Source organism: Pieris napi, chromosome 1 (assembly GCF_905475465.1).
Source record: "Pieris napi chromosome 1, ilPieNapi1.2, whole genome shotgun sequence".
NCBI lineage: Eukaryota > Metazoa > Arthropoda > Insecta > Lepidoptera > Pieridae > Pieris > Pieris napi.
Window position 1 is genome coordinate 8648647 of NC_062234.1, and position 23229 is coordinate 8671875.

At 33.2% G+C, this 23229-nt stretch overlaps 3 protein-coding genes across 8 annotated transcripts; 1 reads left to right on the forward strand and 2 right to left on the reverse strand.

The window, feature by feature from the left end:
* Positions 1 to 4278: 4278 nt before the first annotated feature.
* LOC125049675 lies at positions 4279 to 8282 on the reverse strand. Of its 5 annotated transcripts, none has more exons than XM_047649111.1 (7): positions 8008 to 8280; positions 7754 to 7780; positions 6981 to 7079; positions 6495 to 6620; positions 5678 to 5749; positions 4755 to 4898; positions 4279 to 4424 (listed from the first exon to the last, which is right to left on the reverse strand). In XM_047649111.1, the coding sequence occupies exons 3-7, from the start codon at positions 7059 to 7061 to the stop codon at positions 4341 to 4343; spliced, it is 507 nt and encodes a 168-aa protein (XP_047505067.1). In that variant the 5' UTR covers positions 7062 to 7079; positions 7754 to 7780; positions 8008 to 8280; the 3' UTR covers positions 4279 to 4340. The 5 variants fall into 5 exon arrangements, with proteins under 5 accessions (XP_047505067.1, XP_047505049.1, XP_047505058.1 ...); XM_047649093.1 differs by having other exon boundaries at positions 7754 to 7830; positions 8008 to 8278; XM_047649102.1 differs by having other exon boundaries at positions 7754 to 7900; positions 8008 to 8278.
* Positions 8283 to 8784: 502 nt separating this feature from the next.
* Positions 8785 to 14418, reverse strand: LOC125049662 (exostosin-1). Of its 2 annotated transcripts, XM_047649063.1 has the most exons (8): positions 13302 to 14417; positions 12983 to 13184; positions 12672 to 12791; positions 11507 to 11824; positions 11310 to 11431; positions 10250 to 10430; positions 9324 to 9568; positions 8785 to 9083 (listed from the first exon to the last, which is right to left on the reverse strand). In XM_047649063.1, exons 1-8 carry the CDS (start codon positions 14162 to 14164, stop codon positions 8903 to 8905), a joined length of 2232 nt encoding a protein of 743 aa, XP_047505019.1. In that variant the 5' UTR covers positions 14165 to 14417; the 3' UTR covers positions 8785 to 8902. The 2 variants fall into 2 exon arrangements, with proteins under 2 accessions (XP_047505019.1, XP_047505029.1); XM_047649073.1 differs by lacking the exons at positions 8785 to 9083; positions 9324 to 9568 and having other exon boundaries at positions 10338 to 10442; positions 13302 to 14418.
* Positions 14419 to 16138: 1720 nt separating this feature from the next.
* On the forward strand, positions 16139 to 20372 carry LOC125063388 (probable leucine--tRNA ligase, mitochondrial). Its single transcript, XM_047669810.1, has 6 exons — positions 16139 to 16469; positions 16539 to 16988; positions 17219 to 18566; positions 18648 to 18892; positions 19614 to 19847; positions 19954 to 20372. Exons 1-6 carry the CDS (start codon positions 16383 to 16385, stop codon positions 20182 to 20184), a joined length of 2595 nt encoding a protein of 864 aa, XP_047525766.1. The 5' UTR covers positions 16139 to 16382; the 3' UTR covers positions 20185 to 20372.
* Positions 20373 to 23229: the final 2857 nt, after the last annotated feature.

Below are 23229 nucleotides of genomic sequence, written 5' to 3' on the forward strand. Positions count from 1 at the left end.
AAATACGCAGTACAATTGGGGGATACCATTGAGCCCGCTCGACTTATGAATGTCCAAGGAAGATAGTGCTTTGCGGACAACACCTTGCCAGAATATGATTTCTGGCATCGAAGAATCACACCGCGAAATGGTCGGTGGTGATCTCCCTCGGTCATCCAAAATCGAGTTGGAGCCTTCTCCTTCGCGGTGGAGGCCAATTTCTCGCCAAATATGGCAATGTGCTTTGACTTTGCCCCAGCGATTAATAACGATAAACTTAATTAATCATTTAAACGGAAAATAATAAAAAATTAAACTTTTAAAGTTAATTTTTTATGTTCGCTGGCATTAGCATCATGAGATGACGCCACTTCCACCCATGCTTTAAACCATCACTTTCGACGCGAGGTCGCCTTGCAAGAACGTTGAAACCAGGGCTGTGACTTTCCACCGGTGGTCCCCGCAGAAAATGGAATAAAGAGTTCCATGGCCTACAGAACCACTTCGGCCGTCAGCGACAGAATCTGGAGCTTCCGACGAAAAGAATATAGGTCCCCAAGGGTGTCCTAACTTGAACTACTACTCAAAGAAATACCCTATCCCAATCTGCTGACCTATAGTATTTGCTGATCAATATACTCCTTTGCTATTTAGGCGTGGTTTCTTTCTATTCGCTTATTCTTTAGTTTTTGTTATTTAAGTTCCAAGAACAAGAACTTAGTCAAAGCCATTTGCATTATTAATAAGAACAATCAAACCTGCGTGACAGAAACAAAGGCGTACTTTGTTGGGCAGTTTACGAGAGTTTGACGCTCGACGATTCTCGTAGTCGTAGAACCCCTTTAAGTCGAAAACCTCCAAATGTCAACAAACATTTTTGTTCCCTCCGCTCAAGCCCCAAAACATCCTTTCAACTCGATAATTTTCGATGCGAATCAGAATCCTCCATAAGTGGAAAGCTTTGAAATTTTTATAAAAATAAAACTTAAAATCGCGTCTGGCACATAGTTCGCAACGTGAAAAATGTCTGGCAATAAAAAAAGTATGTCAGGTAGACGTATTTAAAAAGGAAAAATCAAAAATTACGCTTCATAAAATGCAATGCTTCATCATACTGCAATACTTTATCATTTTAATTCAAGACTTAACAACCGAATTAATGTCTGGCAAATTCATTTTCAGTTTTTCTTATATTTAAATAACATAATATTAAAATTACAGACATTCTAAAATGCTTTGAAATTTTTATAAAAATAAAACTTAAAATCGCGTCTGGCACATAGTTAGCAACGTGAAAAATGTCTGGCAATAAGAAAAGTATGTCAGGTAGACGTATTTAAAAAGGAAAAATCAAAAATTACGCTTCTTAAAATGCAATGCTTCATCATACTGCAATACTTTATCATTTTAATTCAAGACTTAACAACCGAATTAATGTCTGGCAAATTCATTTTCAGTTTTTCTTATATTTAAATAACATAATATTAAAATTACAGACATTCTAAAATGCTTTGAAATTTTTATAAAAATAAAACTTAAAATCGCGTCTGGCACATAGTTAGCAACGTGAAAAATGTCTGGCAATAAGAAAAGTATGTCAGGTAGACGTATTTAAAAAGGAAAAATCAAAAATTACGCTTCTTAAAATGCAATGCTTCATCATACTGCAATACTTTATCATTTTAATTCAAGACTTAACAATCGAATTAATGTCTGGCAAATTCATTTTCAGTTTTTCTTATATTTAATTAATATAATATTAAAATTACAGACATTCTAAAATACTTTCAAATTTTTATAAAAAAAAAATTAAAATCGCGTCTGGCACATAGTTAACAATGGGAAAAATATCTGGCAATAAAAAAAGTATGTCAGGTAGACTTATTTAAACAGGAAAAATTAAAAATTACGCTTCTTAAAATGAAATGCTTCATCATACTGCAATACTTTATCATTTTAATTCAAGACTTAACAACCGAATTAATGTCTGGCAAATTCATTTTCAGTTTTTCTTATATTTAAATAACATAATATTAAAATTACAGACATTCTAAAATGCTTTGAAATTTTTATAAAAATAAAACTTAAAATCGCGTCTGGCACATAGTTAGCAACGTGAAAAATGTCTGGCAATAAAAAAAGTATGTCAGGTAGACGTATTTAAAAAGGAAAAATCAAAAATTACGCTTCTTAAAATGCAATGCTTCATCATACTGCAATACTTTATCATTTTAATTCAAGACTTAACAACCGAATTAATGTCTGGCAAATTCATTTTCAGTTTTTCTTATATTTAAATAACATAATATTAAAATTACAGACATTCTAAAATGCTTTGAAATTTTTATAAAAATAAAACTTAAAATCGCGTCTGGCACATAGTTAGCAACGTGAAAAATGTCTGGCAATAAAAAAAGTATGTCAGGTAGACGTATTTAAAAAGGAAAAATCAAAAATTACGCTTCTTAAAATGCAATGCTTCATCATACTGCAATACTTTATCATTTTAATTCAAGACTTAACAACCGAATTAATGTCTGGCAAATTCATTTTCAGTTTTTCTTATATTTAAATAACATAATATTAAAATTACAGACATTCTAAAATGCTTTGAAATTTTTATAAAAATAAAACTTAAAATCGCGTCTGGCACATAGTTAGCAACGTGAAAAATGTCTGGCAATAAAAAAAGTATGTCAGGTAGACGTATTTAAAAACGAAAAATTAAAAATTACGCTTCTTAAAATGCTTTTAAAATCCAGGATTATTACCTGGACAGATAGGATGCGCACTAATGAACGCAACCGCTACCGCCAGCCAGATTGCCCAGACTCTAACCGGAAGTGCAAGAAGGAAGACATATCACAAAATCAGCTGACCTGAAATTCTTTCTCGAAAACGTTGCTACCTCCCGTACTATAACTAACATCACCGCATACACGAATTCAAGTCCGACCAGTCACCACAAGTAGCACCCGTTCACGAGTATGACGCATGGCCAGGCATCGCCCCCCTCGCTATATTTTAGGGAGAGAGACAACCCGACGCATGGACGCCGCCACAAGCAATGTTTAAGAGAGCATGACGATCCTTGAAATGTGAACTTGGCTACATAAGAAAATAATAATAATACTACTTATACTGAAATAATTTGATACCACATAGATCCCGGTTTGTTCCCACTTTACAATAAAACAGTCGTGGATGTTGACGATCGCCCCAGAGTCGGGAAATGCAGCCGAGAGATTCAGTCGCGTTACCTATTTATACTGGAGCAATTCAGTACTAGCACTAGGATCGTTTAAATATTCATTTATATTATAATAGGTATTAGCAAGCAGTTTTACTTTAATGTACCATTTAAATTTATTTATTGACAACATTTGTATCTCACTAGGAATTTTGTTGAAAAAACGTATACAATTGCCTTGGAAAGAATTACTCGTTTTATGCAGCCTTCTTGTTGGTGCGCTAATTTTGTCTTTATTACGAGTACTATTATTATGGAAGCTACTATTCTTTTTAAAGATATCTATATTTTTCCGCACATACAAAATATTCACTTATAATACCACAAGAGCTTCAAAATTATCGGGCATTTCCCTCAAGGTTCCCTGCAAACAATTAATATAGTCGTCATGACGACTCGTGACGACGAAAGCTCGTGTGGTATTCGGAGGATTATTTTTCCGACCCAAATGTCGGCCAATAGAATTGCACCATGAGACGAAATGTACAGTTAACAAATAAGAATTTCATAATGAATAAAACAACTACTTAATACTTTTCTTGAAGCAACGACCAGAGAAAATTTTCACAAAAAATTATCAGTATAATACCATGTAGGTTGTACCACGTGACGTCGAATGGTGCAATTCTATTGGCCGATATTTGGGTCGGAAAAATAATCTCATAAATGTATTGACTTGCCAAAGTCAAAATATCTAATTATTAACCTTCCTTCGGACTGACTTCCATGGGGACAACCCACAGATCGCTCTTATAGCCCACTTTTGCATTACAAATATCGAACTTGTTTCAAATTCAAAATTTAATTATAAAAAAAACATCGATACGGCATAAGTTTGGCAGAAAGTTATTTTTATGAAAAAATATTCACCATTATGTAAATCATGTTGTGCATAGCACAAAATATTGTTTCAAATCTGGATAAATAGTCCAACAAGTAGGTAATTATATAATATACACGAAGCCATATATACCTATAACTGATTGAATGTTGCGTTGTTTTGTAAATGCTATGTGGTACTAAGGATGTTTTATAAGAAAATACAGGAACAACTAAATACTAACTTTATTTACATTGTTTATATAAATATGAATTTCATATTAGGCAATATCTAGTGACTGGTCGTTCTTCTAATTCTTTTTTTCTTATCTCCAAATAGTTCGTTCCAATAACCTTGTATATTATTCCATGAATCCTAAAAATATTTTAAAAGATATAATATAGATTTAGTCAAAGGTTTTAATGTAAGCAAGCTGTTGCGTGCATTCGAGATAGGTATATATGTATATATATTTTTTGAACACTTTGAGTACGACTGTAAATCTTACACAGCTCTTAATTTCTTTACTATGTATTAATTTTCACCGGTCCAAATGCAACTCATGTGATAAAAGTTAATTTTTTTTTAGGTAAGTAAAAGTTTCACCCTCAAACGGAACTGACCCTTTCATATGTATCTTTTATCTTGTTATCGGCGGAAACTTTTAAAACGATACATTTGGAATAAATAAAATATAATAGTTACCTTTTTAGCTTCGCGCCATTCTAAATTCCTCAGACGCGCCAAACCTTTTAAGTTTCGATCAAGAATATTTAAAAATTCCTTCCTGGTTATTTTTGGGGATGGGGTAGTTCCATTATTAGATGTATCTGGAGGTGGTGTTACAGCCTAAAAAATAAAAATTCTTACATCTACTACTCAATTTGCCTATTGATTATATTATATTAATACTATTTATTAGAACTATTTCATAAAGTAGTATAAAATAATAAAATGAATTGAAATAAATACATGAAAACAGAAATATTTTGTAAAAATAAATATTTTATTGTGGCGATAAAGTAGACGCGAGAGTCGGAATTCTAAAGTCAGACTTTGATCCATATTGTTCGCAGTGTCAGAAGCATTTATTAATAATCGATTTTAAATTGACAGCGATTCTACATTATGACATTACAATTATGTTATAACATATAAAAATATTGTTTAACTTAAAGAATAATCTATGGGTAATTTCAAGCCTATTTATAGGTATGTATTAACTTAGTACCGGACCAACTAATGTTATAATGCTTGGATTTCCGCAGGTGTCCAAAATTACTTTTATTGATAATAAATCAGTGAAAGTAGTTTTTTTGTTTTAATGATATAGTATATAGAATATTCAAAGTTCAGGGCGGAAACGCCCTCGTCTGCTGACCTCTAGAATAAAGTGAAAAAAGTACAAATATGGTTATGTAGTTATTAATAAGACAAAGAAATATAAACAGCTTTACCTGAAGAAGCATAAATGCCTGGTTAACCTTGCTAATAGATCACAATAATCCGCAATTACCTAAATATTAGGAAATAAAGAATTTGCCTAAGATATAAGGCCTTGCATTACGAATACTAATAATGAGGAATATTTAACTTTATATAAATGTTATAAATAATTATTACTTTACCTTATCATCTACAAATTGATTATTCACTAGTTCGGAAATCTGGTTGTAAGCACTTTTTGTGTCATTAATTTGCTGAAAAAAAAATTATAATTAGTAGTTATAAATTGTTTTACGTAAATTCGATTACAAAATACTACCTCTATATTTAATGTAATCGACACTAAATGATCAAAAAAACACTCTCTAAAACAAAAAAAAACCTTTATTTTATTATATTAGTGATTTGTTGGGCTATGACTACGGTCACGATGTGATTTGGTCGCTGAGTTCAGTTCTTAAGATAGTACATCACTGTGTTTGCTTAGAAAACACAAATGTGCTACTTACCTCACATGTTCTTATACGGGTTGCAGACCAAGAGCTAAGCTAAGTTAGTTTAGCTTAGCTCGCATAGCTGACGCAGTTTTCCATACTTGTGTGCAGACCGCAAACTATGCGAACTAAGCTATGTGAGCTAACTAAAATGCGAAGCTAAGTTAGTTGTGTATGCCGATGCGCAGCTACACGAGCTAAGCTAAGCCCCTCCCGCTACCCCGCACACCATTTGCACATCCTTCGCCACACTGACTGAGCTTTGGCTTAGCTGTTGGTGTGCACGCTATTTATTTCTAGCTTAGCTTAGCCTAGCTTGCTTGGCATAGCTTAGTTTAGCCTTGGCATAGCTTAGTTTTCGGTCTGCAACCGTCTTTATAGTATAAGGATAAGACATCTTATCCTAATTGTTCTAAGATTTGTGGCTTCGGCTTAAGCTTCAGTTGGTTGAATCGTAAGATATTTTATGTATAAGTGCCGTAAATGTAAATGATTTTTTACTTACTTCCAAAATAACATTAAATATTGTTCCAAAAAATCCCCATTTTGGTTTTATTGCCACACTTTTTCCTGCTCTTACAGAAGATTGCCGCTGAATTCGGTCTAGTCCAATGGACTCGTCTGCCGTAGGCTGAAAGAAATATACGAGAAAACTATGTAAAATTTACAATTTTATCACGAAAGTATTATTTGTAGCAGGTACTGCCTTAGTGTTAAGAATAAGAAAATTTAATATCTGAAAAAACGCACCTGCCATATAATATGTATTTAATCAATATATATATGTGTTCTTTATCTAGCCTAGAGAAACCGAGAAATATGTTAATTTACTGCAAAACCTAAACTACTATATGAATATTTTGTATTAAAATGTTGTAAATAATAAATATAATTTCATGTTTTTATAAGATAGAAGGAAATTTAATAAATTCAACAGGATAGCTGGGGACATAGGTATTAGGTAAGTTCAGTGATTATATCATGTACTAACCGGTTGTGCATTAGCTAGAGTTGCGATAACTGCCACAATCAGGATACTGGCTAAGATGTAATCGATACTTCGTAACACCATCTTGAGTTTACTGGATCACTTCCCGCAACATAAGAAAAAAATGTTAACATTGATACAAATAAGTAATTTATTTTTTTGTATTATAAGCATAGATTAATTGATAAAACATATAACTCTCGTGCAGGTAGGCGAAGTATTTACATACTAATAACGAAAATAGTCATATATATGTACTACAAGGCTACACTTAGCTAAATAAAGATTTGTTCAGGTTTGTATATTTACAAAATTACTCACAAAATACTTAAAAGTTATTTAAGTCTATAAGCATGTTTATGAATAAGACGGAAATAATGTCAGAATATTTTTAATAATACGATTAAAAATTTTACTTTTTCCTATACTTGAAGCCGTTATCTAAATAGTATATAAAGGCGAAAAGTTTTTCATTAAATTTAGAGCACGCGAAACAACTCTACGCAGTTGCGTAGCATTTTGTATGCGTTGAAGTCTTTTCAACAAGAAAAGCAATGGTCAAAGATATGGTACACAAGACAACAATAATAGTAGATCGATATAGCCGTTGTGATATGGGGACCAAATGTTCTCAATTGATAACGAACAACCATTGTTGTAACATAGACATAACATATTCGAATAATGTAATTATTTTATCTTTTTCGTAATATATGTTAGTAAATTGCTTTGCGTATTTTTGAGGTCGTTAAAATAAACTGAAGGTTGTTACTTACCATTCACCCAACTGTTGCGGAATAAACCTACATGCAGGTACTTATAATGAATAATCAATTATACATTCTTCGATTATCTGGGCATTAAGTCATTTATTTATTAAATAATCACCTACTACTTAGTATTTCATATTTTTCTAAGGAGTTCTTAGAAAAATAATAATATAATTAAGTAATTGTCTACAAAAATTAAAGAAGAATCTTGATTTGAAACCACTAATTTAAAAATTATTATATATAGCCCACAAACTCACCGTCATTTATTTTCAAAATGTCCATTTGGTTTTAAGGTTTCAATGTTATATACGGCTTAACACTAATCACAGAACAACATCTTTTGAAATTACAAGATTTTCGTTCGGTCAAATCAAGGTTCGTAATAATAAATTTGTAGAGGTTCAAGATTTTCGTATAATACTGGTGTAAATTAACTGAACGTGTCCACTCGAATGAAGGTGGTAGGCAGTGTTTCGTTCGCTGCAATATTGCTTGTGGTCGCCGTTCGTTGGCGCGTTATTTCCCGCCGGTACACACCATTCGGGCCAAGGCCACTTGTGTTGCGAAGTGTTATCATGTTATGTCAGCCGCGTTCTACTTATGCAACGTTTACCAAATCAATGCACTTAGATGACCCCTGTCATCCGTTTCTTTTAATTTTGTAATTAGTAAATAATATGTTTATTAGTCAAAAATACCAGACTTTGTAACCAATTATTGGTAAGTTTATTTATGTCTTTTATAAATGATTACGATATATCTATGTTCACAGCCACCATGTGTAGCACAGGGCGAATATCCTGGGGGTATCTATATGCGTACCAATCCCAGTGAAACAAAAATTTAATTAATTCCACTTACGACAGAAGAACCTACTTTCAAGAAATTAAAGGATGCAGAACTGACTGGTTTATGCGATTTCAAACGAATAACTATATTGATTTAACCATAACTAAGCGTTAGTTAAGTATTTAGTGTAGGAGGGAATAAGGGTTTATAGTTAATAAATTAAAAAACACAATAAAAAACCAATAAAAACGTAAAAATCTAAGTGTATACATATTATAAAAATAGGTCTGAGATTAAAATATTATTTACTTTCGAACAATTTTAATATCTATGACTGGCATAGGGGTGTACATGAAACATTGACTATGACGTGACTAATTCCATTTTTCTATACTTCTTTCTAAGGGTGGAGACTGGGTCTTTGAAAAGTATAGGATCCAGTCTTAATACGGAACGAACAAGCGGCATATAACCCCAGGCGGCGGCGAAAGTGTTCAAACACGACTGTCGCTGGACGAAATGTTCGGGATCGGTCCAAGAAGTCCTAGAATAGTTTTAAAAAATACATTTATGTACACATAAAGACAGCGACTGTCAACTTGTCCCAAAATCTCTAGTTTAATATGGTTAATTACTTACTTAAATTAAATAATACAGATCATTCAATTCAAGTCACTAAAAATGTGGTCTCTGCATGTCTATTAGCTAACAGTAAGATTTACAACGAAATTAACTAGTATTTGAGTAGTTTAATCGTAATTGAATCACTGAATAAAGTACGTACTTGTATCGATGATGAGATGTCTTATACCGCCTGCGTTGGGCGAGCTTTAGGGGCGGACGGCGCGTCAGATGGGCAACGAGACAATTAAGGAGGATGTCTTCGCAGTTGTGAGCGCGCCGCACGGCCAGTCTTAAGGCGGGCGGGGCTTCTGCGAATTGGGCTAATGCCGCACGATGCACCAGTGCTGCCCCTGGTAGCACCATAGAGTAGGAACCACCCCATTTACTGCTGTAACCCCATGCGCCCTGTTCCAAATGTTGAAAGTATTACTAACCATACACTTGTGTAAAAATTATTATAACATTCTCAAGCATTTTTCCGACATTAGACGTTGGCTTATGGCTGCTTACTACAGTTAGCAGTATTTCGCTTGGGTACAAAGATGTAGTTCTACAAGGGTCAAGTGCGTCCTCGTGTGGTATGTGTCCCGCAAATACCAGCTTCTTCCTTTTGACCAAATTCAGGGATTGACGTATTGTAAATCTCCAATGTATTACTGATTGAGTTGATTCCTTCTCTCTACGCAAAGACATTACGTCTCAGCGCGTATTCTACAAACTTATGGACATTTTAGAAGAAGAATTAATGAGATTGATACCTACAGCCTCGTTTCATCACCGGAGGCGAAATAATTTCAAGACGTGATAACTGTCGGACTGTCGAAATCTTCCACAGTCCGCTTCACTAGGTATTTCTTTGCGAACTAGAGAGCTGTGGAATAGGAACCCAGCGGAGGTCTTCACTAGAGGATGCGACTTCCAAATCTTAAAAAAAAATACTACTGGTCCTTCAAAGGCAACGCACCTACTAAAATCAATGGATTGCCGTAACTGGCCCGTAAACTCGTTTGCTGTTTTATATTGTACAAAATAATAATAAATTAGTTAAGCCTGTTTTAAGGAAATAAATGGAAATATTACAAGTACCTTAGATTCGTCCCAAAAGTGATTTCTCGCCGGGTACCCAACAATACGTTCAGGGAATTGTTTCCATACTCGAAAGGCAAAATCCAATTCTTCGGCCAAAAGCGGCGCGTCACCGTCCAGTGAAAACACAGCAGCTGTTGGAATCGCCCATAGTGGCTGCCACCTAGCTGATACTCCCTCCCTTTAAATTTATCTTTATTAATATAAAAACACAAGGTCTTTAAAAAAAAATTTTTTTGATTTCCTGCTTGATGTAATAAATAATTATATTAATATTTATTTTGAGTGTACAAAAAGATTACATAAAATAAATTATTTGGTCATCTTCATTACAAAAACAAAAGTTTTAAGTGAAATTACATGAATGACTGCCAAATAAAGATTTCCCATGTTACAGTACATAATAAACATAGAGATATTACATCTATATCTGATGTTAGGTAATTCCCTAAGAACCTTGAAATACATAAATGGACACACTTTCTTATGCTGCATTATTTACTATATTATACTTTCACTTGTCTACTACAACACTCGTCTCTTATTAGCTGTTATTACGAAACATCAACGCTAATAATATAAAAAATAGAAATAAACAATCGGTACACTCAATCAGCGAAATGAAACTTCATTTTTGAATGTAAATTCTTATACACGATATATATCGATAACAAAACTGATTATAAAATAAACCCTAGTGGCTAGGCACTCGAGTTAAAACTCTGAGCGAGCGTTATCACCCCATCTATGGACGCATTACCATTTTCCAGGCAATTCGACATTTACCTGTTAAAAGGTTTGCTATGACATATTGTAAAGTCTATGGAAAAGTTAGCCTGGTACTAAATTTGTTAAACATTTTATTCGACATGATACATTTATTTTGAATAAGTAATGTTAAAAGTTTGGTTATAAAAATGTTGTGAAACTCTATTTCTTAACAATTTGCAATTTTTGCTCAATACTTATCACATCCCTGTATCATTATACCAGCGTCACGCTTATTTCATATATCATAATAAATTATTAAAGCATTAACATACATTGGTAGTTTTCTCACCCTGGATAGTGTGTGGTAGCGTCAACGACTGTGACAGGTAAAGGATCTCGTACATCGCCGGCCATTCGCAATAATGATTTCAAAGAAGGTGCTGCACGCTCACTATCCCACACCAACACAACCTACGAAGACTTTTTACTTGTACATAGAAATTTTAGAATTAGGTAAATATGTTAATAGAAAGTGTGATAAATTACCTTCTCACAGAATTCACTACTAGCAATATTCGCGAGTAATTTATGTAAGGCAGGTGATGTAGCTTGAACATACAAGAGAGCTGTAAATGTTTTACCGGGAGTGGATGGTGGAGCAATTAAAGGCACTGATGGGGCTGGAAGAGGCATCGGGGATGAAGATGGGGCAAGAGGAGGCTCGGGGGCAGTCACACCCAAAGGCAGATGAGCCCGGGAATCACCATAATTTGCTAATGTTCCCAATGCTCCCGGAGATGTGTTCCATATTAATGCTTCTCGATGTCGGGATGTTCGATGAGCCATTATCCTTTCCAATATAATCTTTAAAAGATGATATGCTTCATACATAAAATTATTATTAAACTCAATGGTTTTGTAATAAAGTATTTAATAAATGAATATGTATGTGTTTAATTCGTAAAGAAAGATAAATTACTGTTGTGCCTATCGACATCTACAATAATTTGTCTACCAATTAAAATAATTATTTCTTGTTCTTAAAAGTCTCTAGAAATTTCTTTAAATCATTAAAGAGTATGTCAATCAAGGATTATTAATGGTAAAAATATAAATAAGAAAAAGCACCTAAGTTATTAAAAAATAATAAATAAATCAGTGGCGCCAAAACCTTTTCATGTCTTGGCCTCGGATTTGAATCATTTGAATCAATAGATTAAAAAATGATCTTGAATTTCATGATCATTTTTTAATCTATTAGGCAAGTAGGTGATCAGCCTCCAGTGCCTGACACACGACGTGGACTTTTTGGGTCTAAGACAAGTCGGTTTCCTCACGATGTTTTCCTTCACCGTTCGAGCAAATGTTAATTGGGCACATAGAAAGAAAGTCGATCGAACCTACGACCTCAGGTATGAGAGTCGCACGCTGAAGCTACTAGGCCAACACTGCAGGATTTATAATACTTGTCAAAATTTGTATGTATTTCCAAGACTGTAAAGGAATTTATATGAGATTAATGTAGTTTACTTTAAGAAAACAAAGGAGACATAAGAGAGACAACAAATAAATTTACATAGTGTAATATGTAACAAAAGCAATATCTTAAGGTACAGATAGGGTAGGTACATGGTATATTTGCATAAAATGTTATGCTTATGTGTATGGTCTTGTGTCAACTGACTATATATATATAATAAAATAATAATACCTCAATAGTTGTAAAAACAATTTTTTCAATTGAAGAAAAATATTGTTCCCATAACAGCTGGGTCTGTTGTCTTAAAGCAAGCACACGCTCTGGTGGTACAGATCTTACCAACTCAGGTACCTAAAAAAATGTTTTTATTGGAAGCAATTACAAATTACATACGTAAATATTTATTTCTGGTCACTTTAAAAAATTGACATCACTGGTATACCTCACCTGTATTCAAATGGTAACTTGTCTTAACATTTTAGGATTGAGGTTTTTTTAACTGTATGACAGTTTAAGTTTAAATTTTTTTAAACAAATATAACCTGTAGTAAAAGACGTTCATCAGCCCAAATAACTGCACGCCTCCAGTCAATTCGTTCATCAAATGGTAGCCTCCATCCATTACTAAGAAGAACAGGTACACAACCAGCTGCCAATGCTTCCAAAAATCTATATGAACCAAGACGTCGTCCTCTAGCCACAAGGCAAAATGTGGAATTAGCCAATAGTTGTTCATAATCAAATCTATAAGAAATGAAATTATGATTTAACTTTGTAAATTAAATATGAAAAAAAGAACTATATAAAAAACTACATATTTAATATTATTTATTAAATTATTAATGTTGTGGATACACTTACTTATCATACTCTTTATTGTCTTCATCACACCTTTCATCTCTAAGATCTTTCCAAGATTTTCCATGTCTACATGTTGTAACCAAGATAAGATTATTACCATCATGAAGATGCCATAATGAATTTCTAGTCTCACTGCCAATGCCATGTACATAGCGTTTACCTTTAAACGCAAGTAAATGTCGCCGTGGTGCAGGAAAAGGATTTGCAGTCGCAGCAGGAGGTGTACCACCTCTCTCAGGATGCTCCTTATGAAACAGTGGTAATGATATATCAAATCCCTCTCTAAATAGTGCTTCTGAGACACTGGCTCGAGCCAAGATAGCTTCACCTGGATCAAATCCCAAAGATCCTTCTGAATAATCTGGCCAAGTACCAGCATATAGATTAAAAATTAAGTGATTACGTCCATTTTTCCAGTGTGGTAATCGTGATAGTCGGGATGCAACATCTGCCACATGTTCCGAGGATAAAGGGTCTGCATCCAGTGTGTCCACTGCTGGTACAAATAAACATGCCTCAGATGGATCACGCGTTGCATATCTAGATTCGCGAATTACTGACAGGACTTTTCGATAAGTGGCACTAACAGGACCATCGGTTGGATATACATAAACTTTGGGATCACTTCCACAATTAGCATAATTAAAACAGGATTCCATTCGACATGACTTTCTTTTTGAATCTGGATTGCGTTTAAGAGGCGACGGAGCTTTGTAAAGTTCTTCTATAGTTGCAAAGGAGGGCAGGTCAGTGCGATAGTTCTTTTGAAAACTTTCAGTCTTCATACGAAATCCGCCAATACAGCAATACAATATTACTATTACAGATAGTGTAAGAAGAATGTAACGTTTCTTTGCTTGCATTCTAGCTTTCTCTATAAATATTTACATCGATTATCTTAGCATTTTGCTTATTATTGTAACTCCACGATCGTTCCGCTAAAACTCAGTAATTAAATTCGCATTTTCGAAACAAAGTGTGTATTAAATATAATTTACCGATACAACTAAATCCATTTGAGTTTAATTTTAATATTTCTAAATTCTTAATGTATTATTTAAATTTATAGTTTCATTTTCTTTGTATACTGTATAGATACCTTTCAAGTTTCAAATTTCAATAACCATAGAGTAACACATGAAGTAACTTATATAGTCTTTTGGAGAGTACAACTCACAGACGTCTAACTAAAGTAACAGACTTTTCGGCTCATACAAAAAGTCAAAGCGCGAGCTAACGTTATTCTCATGACAATTTCCATACAAAATTATTTTGGTGTTAGTGGGTCATACCTGACTTATTTCATACGCATAAACGCGCTAAAATAGCAATAATAAATGAAAATGTTGGTCTATTATTTTCTCTAAATATGAAAATATTTCTTCGTAATAGAGATTACCTGTTGCGTTATAAAGAGTGAGTAATTGTATGGGTTTTCTGTTAAACCAAACATATTTAATATTTTTTACGTTATAGAGAGTTCTAATCTTGTTATAACGAATATCGTTTGTTTTGAATATAATTTGGAAAATAATGTACATAAATATATTATTTGTACATAATTAACGTTTTCTTAGAAAATCCTTGATCAGTCTGTCTCCGACTATCATCTCTTGTTTATATTTATTAATTATATGTGTATTGCACTGCTGATATTTTTTCTGTATTTACAAGTTTCTTGCTTTAGAGCAAACGTCATTTATAGTCCTGGAAGAGTGTTCTTAATATTTCTTTGGCCTGAACACTATATTGAGATAATTGTCTTTTCAAATTAGCCATACGCACCATCCCATTTACCTGGCATTAACCGGATTTTCCATTTCACTAAAGTTGTTAAGGGTATATAAGGCTAAGTGTGACTTGGGTAGTCGTTAAATAAACGTATTGAATTTTAACATGTGGATTGTGGAAGTCTCGATTTTTATTTCGTATTTTGTATCCTTCACTTACTATATTAGTATATTCAGTAGTAATTTTGTCATATTTTTAAAGCTACTTCATGTTGTTTTGTTTACAACAACATCCACGACTGTTTTAATGTAAAGTGGGAACAAACCGTGATCCATGTGGTATCCAATTATTTCAGTATTATTATTATTTTCTTATGTAGCCAAGTCCACATTTCAAGGATCGTCATGCTCGCTTAAATGTCATTGCTTGTGGCGGCGTCCATGCGTCGGGTTGTCTCTCTCCCTAAAATATGGCGAGGGGGCCGATGGCTGGCCATGCGTCATACTCGTAAACGGGTGCTGCTTGTGGTGACTGGTCGTACTTGAATTCGTGTATGCGGTGATGTTAATTATTTCGACTATGTGTTTGCGTGTTGTTCCCACGAGAATGTAAGTGCGTGCTCCTATTTCACCATGCCTCCTGCTGATAGGGGACAAGTCTTTGTTTTTATTTATGTTCTTATTATTAATTACTTAAAATGTCATGTGGAACATGGTGTAATGGTTGCAGCTCCTTACAACCATTGTGTAAAAAAAAAAAAAAAAACATGGCGATTAAAAAGAGTGGCGGAGAGTTTATTACCAGTTCTTCTCTTCCGTTCTACGCCCTTGATTTGAGAACTGGCAGTAAATGTAAAATTAGAAGCATTAATATTTATATCTTTAATGACGAATCACAAGTGTACATTGTGTTACCTACGTGAATAAATGATTTTTGAATTTGAATTTGAATATAGTTTTCCTTCTTTCAAATCCCTTTAATTGTACCTCTACTTAGATGTGCCATATTATTTGCATGTAAGTTCATCTCTGATGTTTATATTGACATTTGACACTGACGGCACAGACGTCAGAAAGAGATAAGGTAATATCAAAATCAAATTTGAAATTACACTTAAACACATGTGAATTATGTAGATTGTAGATAACTATAATATTATATATTATAATTTATATTTTATACTTTATAGATATACTCGCCATCGATCACGATGTATTGATGTATTCTTATCAGACAGCTTAAATTTGAAAGAAACTTATGCAAATAAATCTATTGACAATAAAATTATGTACCAACTACCAAATTAACTCTAAAATCTGTTAGAAACTAGAAAGCATAAACGTTTAAATTATGTTGAAGAATTATATTCGACTTTGTAACACGCATGGGTTTCATTTCAAAGGTTTCGTCAGAAACAGAAGCAGCCTCGGCCTTTGGGTTAGTTACAAATAATCATAGCTTGAATTAAGAAGTTGTCAATTATTTTAAATATATTTTATTATTCAGGATAGTAATATTTCTTCTGAAATAAAATTGAAGATCGAAAGTCACTGGTCCGATTTAGTGTTAAAAAATGAAGAAAAGGAATTGGAAAATAATATTTACATTCTTCCCATGTTCCCTTACCCCTCTGGAAATTTACATATGGGTCATGTAAGAGTGTATTCTATATCAGACACCATAGCAAGATTTTATAAACTGAATGGATATAATGTTATTCATCCTATTGGATGGGATGCATTTGGCCTTCCTGCAGAAAATGCAGCTATTGAACGTGGCATTCCATCTGAAGTTTGGACAAAGTCTAACATAGATTCCATGAAAAAACAATTGATTGATCTTGGGTATAACTTTGACTGGAGTAAAGAAATTTCAACATGTGATCCAAGTTATTATAAATGGACTCAATATATATTCTTAAAGTTGTTTGAGAATGGTTTAGCATATCGCAGTAAGGTAAATGTTGTATTTTATTAACAGCTAATAAACCTGAATATTAAGTTAATAAGGGTATGAGATTTGCAGCATTATATTATAAAACTTAAATTATTGACTGAAATTTGCCTTATACTGGTATGAAATTAGATTTGTCTATGTTAACAACAAATAGATAATTTTAAAGTCAATGTCTATTATTTAAGTTAATTCTCTGCTTGTTATGTAAATATTTTAATTGAACTTTCCAGGCAAATGTTAATTGGGATCCACTGGACAAGACTGTTTTAGCAGATGAACAAGTTGATGAAAATGGCTGTTCTTGGAGGTCTGGTGCAAAGGTGGAAAAAAAGATTCTTACCCAATGGTTTATTAAAACAACCCAGTATGCTCAAGATTTATACAATGGTCTAGATAAAAATTATTTAGAAAACTGGAATGATATTATAAATTTGCAAAAACACTGGATTGGTGAGTGTAATGGTGCAGTAGTCACTTTTCAGGTTGAAGTAAATGGAGAAAAGAGACCTTTAGACATATGGTGTTCAGATCCATACAAATACTTACATGCTCAGTATATTACAGTAAAAAAAAATCATGTTATTTTACAAGACCTTACTTTGGTTGAAAAAGAAAATTTACTGTGCTACAATCCAATAACAAACAAAGAAATTAAAATTTATGTCTGTGATAGTATACTTTATCCAGAGGAAAAGGAAGTATATTTAGCTTGTCCAGCAATTGATTCTGAAGATAGAAAAATATCAGAAGCGCTAAATATTCCTTTAGAACAAGCAAAAAGTATTAATATTGACTATGAAAATATAAAAGCAATAGAGATAGCAAAAAGTAAGAAATGTGGTGGTTATTTTGTCAGTTCTAAACTGAAAGACTGGTTAATATCAAGACAAAGATATTGGGGGACACCAATACCTATTATACATTGTAGTAAATGTGGTACTGTACCAGTTCCATATGAACAACTACCAGTAAAGTTACCCCAAAATAGCTCTAATGTAAAGAATATATTCACGCTGTCTAAATTTAATGCTTGGGTCAATTGTAGATGCCCAAAGTGTAATGGAAATGCACATAGAGAAACAGACACCATGGACACATTTGTTGATTCATCATGGTATTACTATCGATTTTTAGACTCATCAAATGAGAATGTACCATTTGAAAAAAAGAAATTGATTGGTAAATTGCCTGTTCACTGCTATATTGGTGGCAAAGAACACGCAGTACTGCATTTATATTACGCTAGATTCATGAGTTACTTTCTGAACTCCCTTGGATGGACACCTTCAAAAGAACCCTTTAAAAAACTGCTAGTCCAAGGCATGGTCATGGGTCAATCATATAAAGTCAGGTCGTCAGGAAAGTATATTCCGAAAGAAAATGTAGAAAAAGTTGGTAAAACATATATAGAAAAAGGTTCAGGTGAAGCTATTTCAGTACAATGGGAAAAAATGAGTAAATCTAAACATAATGGTGAAAATCCCATGAGATTATTAACAACATATGGATGTGATACAACACGACTTCTGGTCATAGCTGATGTGCCACCTGGTACAACAAGACATTGGTCTGATGCAAGTAAGAGTGAATTTTCAAATTTGACAATTAAGCATTGCAGTTCTTGTTCTATACATTACAAATAAAATTGTGATTTTCTAGCATTACCAGGAGTTTTAAATTGGCAACACCGGCTTTGGATAACATTACGGGAATTTCTGACTCATCGAAATAATCGTGATTTATTTAAAATCAGTAACCTGCAACCTGAGAAATTTCAGGAAATTGAGGGAAACTTGCGAGAGTCTAGAAATTTTTTTATTGCAACAACAACATACCATTTTAAATACACACAAAAATTAAGTGTTGGAATATCTCAATTACAAAGCTTAACAAATACTTTAAGGGTAAGTTAAATTATTTATTTAGTATTATTTTTCAGGGAGGAAGAACTTTTGAATGTGAAATTAAAATCAACAAGCAGCTAGTTCTACTATATACTACTGGTCTAAATTATATTTATCCTATTACTAGCTGGCCTGGCGAACATCGTACCGCCTAACAGTCGATTCTTTATTTTTTTTTAATACTTATTCTGCTATTCGGAACACTGGTCTAGCTAGTAAGATAAAAAGAAGAAAGTTGATAAGACATCAAATACATTATGTCAAAAAATAAAAAATTACCTTCCCGGAACCCCTCCACTAACACTTGAACTTTATGATATGGTATTAAAGTTCAAATTGACGAAGTTTTATTACGAATATTTTGTATGGGAGTATAGAAAGGTGTTGTTTTTAGACTTTTTCACTTATTTTTTTTTTAATTTTCTTCCGTAAGAACCATCCTCGTACTTCACGGAATATTATAAAAAAAGAATCAGACAAATCGGTCAAGCCGTTTTCATGTTATGTCGTGACAACGAAAAACGGGTTTCATTTTTATATATATAGATATTAATGTTTGAAAAAATGATAGAGTCAAAATAATTATATAAATGATAATTAAGATTGACAATCTTACACATAAAGTGACATGGGATTGATAAATCCTTCAATATATGAGACTATGACCCAAAATATCAATAATGATGTTATTATATAACATAAACACATTTTTATGTTATAGAACAATGTCCCAGCTGAGGTTATAGCAAAAAGCAAAGAATTTGAGTTAGCACTGGCTAGCTTAATAATAATGCTTTCCCCAGTAACACCACACTTTTGTTCAGAACTTTGGGCTGGCCTAATGTCTGCTCCCAATAGAATTGGATCTGAAACGCAATTTTCGTGGAATGCACATGTTTTAAAACAGAAGTGGCCCATTGTTGACAGCGACTTTCCATTATCTTTCCAATGTAAAGTAAGTAACATGAGACCTTTTTAACTTGAAACCTACATAAGAAAAATTATTCTAATAAAAAATATTAACAACGAACATAAAATAAGTTAAAAGTATCCTTTTTCAGGTTGATGGGGTACATAGGTGTGATCTGAAAATTCCAGCCTATGAGTTACCTCGTCTAACAGAACAACAAGCTTTAGAAATTATGTCCAAAGAACAAGTAATTGCAAAGAGATTGAAAAGGGGTATTCTAAAAACTAAATTTGAATTATATCCCGATTGCCGAGCAATATTGAATATTTTTACTAAACAAAATATATCTAAACAAACAAAACAACTTGAGATTCAAGTTTGAAGTATATCTATTGTATAATTTATTTCGCTTGCTACGGGGAACAAATTACCTCCCCTTAACTTTAATGTAAAACTTAAATGTTGACTAGTCATGTTCATAATTTGACTGTAGGTATTTTGATTAAAGTTTAAAAAAAATTGAGCTTTTAAATTAAGCATAAACACAAAAACAAATTATTTTTAAATATTATATATTATAATTATGAATTGAATTGTTATCACTAAATTATCATTATTTTGTAAAATAAAAAGGAGTTAATTGAAAATTAACAAAATTAATTATTTTTACTATAAATTAACATATATTTGCACTCGATAATTCATTTATTTATTTATTTACACTTCGTTGCAAAATAAAAAGAATGAAACACAATACAAAGAAATTATAAGGGATGCAACGGGCGGCCTTATCGCTAATAAGCGATCTCTTCCAGGCAACCCTAGTTAAAAAGAAAAACTAAAAAAAAAAGAAACATGATGCGTGCGAGAAGTGCAGAACCAAATGTTATAAAAATATATATATATATATAGTACCTTAATCTAAAGTAATACAAAAAAAATTATTAATAATAGACTAAAAACTTAAAAGCTAATCTTACAAATACATGAACAGCGAATAGTGATGTAAAAGGAAACATAAGATTTATACAAGTCACGATTGATCAGGATAGGATAAGGTTAAGAAATGATTATACAGAAGAGTTTTAAAAGATGACAGAGAGGTAGCCAATCGTACGGAGTCGGGCAGCGTATTCCACAACTTAATTCATTTTTTTTTACTTAAATTATACAGATTAATTACAAGTAACATGTGCTATTTACAACTTAAGATAAATGCGTCACAAGTCAAACGCTTAGGTCGTGTCTCTATCGTGTGTCACGTTCCGCCTGAGGCCTGAGCCAAGCGTGCAAGCGAGAGCGCTCATTTATAGGGGGTTTACACGGGTGACTAAAGCCGCACCAACCATCTAAATGGCAATTCGGCTAAGTCGCAAGTGACTAAAGCCGCAAGCCCCAAATTTTTTTTTATTGCAGAAATCTTGAATAATTGATTGACTAACTATTTCGATTCCGGCACGAACAGCCATTCTGCTCAACAATTTGAAAGAAAATGACCGAGCCGCATGCAATTTTAGTCACCTGTGTAAATAGGCAAGCGATGCGTCTTGATGAGGCGATTTGTGTAGCGACTAGCCGCACGGCAAAAATCGACCCGTGTAAATCCCCCTTTACGCTCGGGTCAGGCAGAACGTGACAATGAATCATAATTTTTAGTGCGTGCAGCCAGCGTTCATCGATTTATAAAGACTGCTGTTAAAGATGATAAATATTTAGGGTAGAGTGAAAGAGAGTTAACGCATAGCATCATTTGTCAGACGAGGATAGCGAATGCCGCCTGTGCGACGCTTTTAAGCCATTGCACATGCGTCGAATGTTAGTGTTCTGAGTTCTCAAACTGAATAGATGCGGCATTTTTAGAATGGTGGATTTTGGTTACGATTACGATAACGGTTTTTTCGGGCTTTCTGTTGAGGAAAATATTCTATTATATACTTAAAGTCCATTTTTTATGCACTTTCTATGCACATAATTGACAAATTACTCAGTCGTTCTTCTAACATTGTTGTTCGCAATTTATTTTTTATTCTCTTAAGCTGCGAAAATGACCGTTGTCCACTACAATTGGTAACCATTAGGCAAAGGAATATTCTTGTAGCTATTTCTAAGTCTGGATTAGTTTCTTCCAATTTATCTGATTTTATTAGGTTATGTAAGGTTGAGATATTTAAATCCGCTGATTACTATGTTTTTTAAATATTGACTTAAATGAAAACATTCTGTTTTGAGCTCATCTGCATTAATGTATTCATGCTAATTGCTAAACGTTCTTTTAAAGTGTATTTAATGTGTCAATAATGGAGATAAAAGCATCTACACGAAACTTTCACTTTCTTGCAACAGAATTCATCATAAATTCCCTGAGCTGCAACTTGTTCTCATGCTCTATCAATAAGTTACTTATATGATTCCAATCTTTAAATCCATTAGGAGAGCTTAAATTATGTCCAGCACCAGTAGTGTTATTAAATAGATGGCAGCAATAACATACATAATAATGTATAATATACATACACAGATTTCTTTGCTGGTGAATTAATGAGCCAATTTCTTTCTAAAGACTCATCATCATTCGTCAATTTACGAATAAAAATCTAGTTTTTTTTTTTGACTATTTGAATCTGGAAAACATGAAGAAATTTCGTTGAAGTCACTATTTATATATTGGAAAAACTCTGGCCCTTTTCGAATACACAATTCAGGAACTTCTTCCGGTAAAAGTAAGTAAGTCCCAGGGTCAGGTCACAGATATATTCTCTAAGCTTGCAGTTATTAATTCACATTAGCTTTGAGCCGATGGTTCAGCATCTAATGTGTGTTTGTCATTTTCGTCACACGTAGCCTCTTTTTCCTGGTGACATTCAGAGTTACATTTGTCTTGCGGTGATGAAAATGAATAATTCTATGGCTTAGTTGTTTCTTGAACCGTAAAAATGAAGTGAGCTTTGGAAGTTTTTCCGTTCCTATTTCTTTTTGAGGTTTAATTTTTTTTCTTTTATGTAACCACCATTTAAATTTATTTGTGATTGCGTGAGAGATCGCTAGATGATGTACTTACTCGTAGAAATATTATAAGTAAAGTAGGAATAGGCGCCGTCATCGATATGATGGCGTAGTATATGCCTTGTAATACCTTCTGATAAGATTACAGATTTGTAAAAAAAAAGTGTATGTGCCCGACAAAAATGTTTTGAGAATTAATGTGTGAGAGAAATTATTGTCGGTTCTTCGGGGCCCCCTGAGAATGGGGGTCCTGAACACGGCCCCGTGTGCCCTCAGGTGAAGACGGTATTGATTTTGTGTTAATCTAATATATAAAATTCTCGTGTCACAGTTTTCGTTGCCATACTCCTCCGAAACGGCTTGTCCGGTATCTATGAGAATCGGCCAACATCTATTTTTCATCCCCCTAAATGTTAGGGGTAGT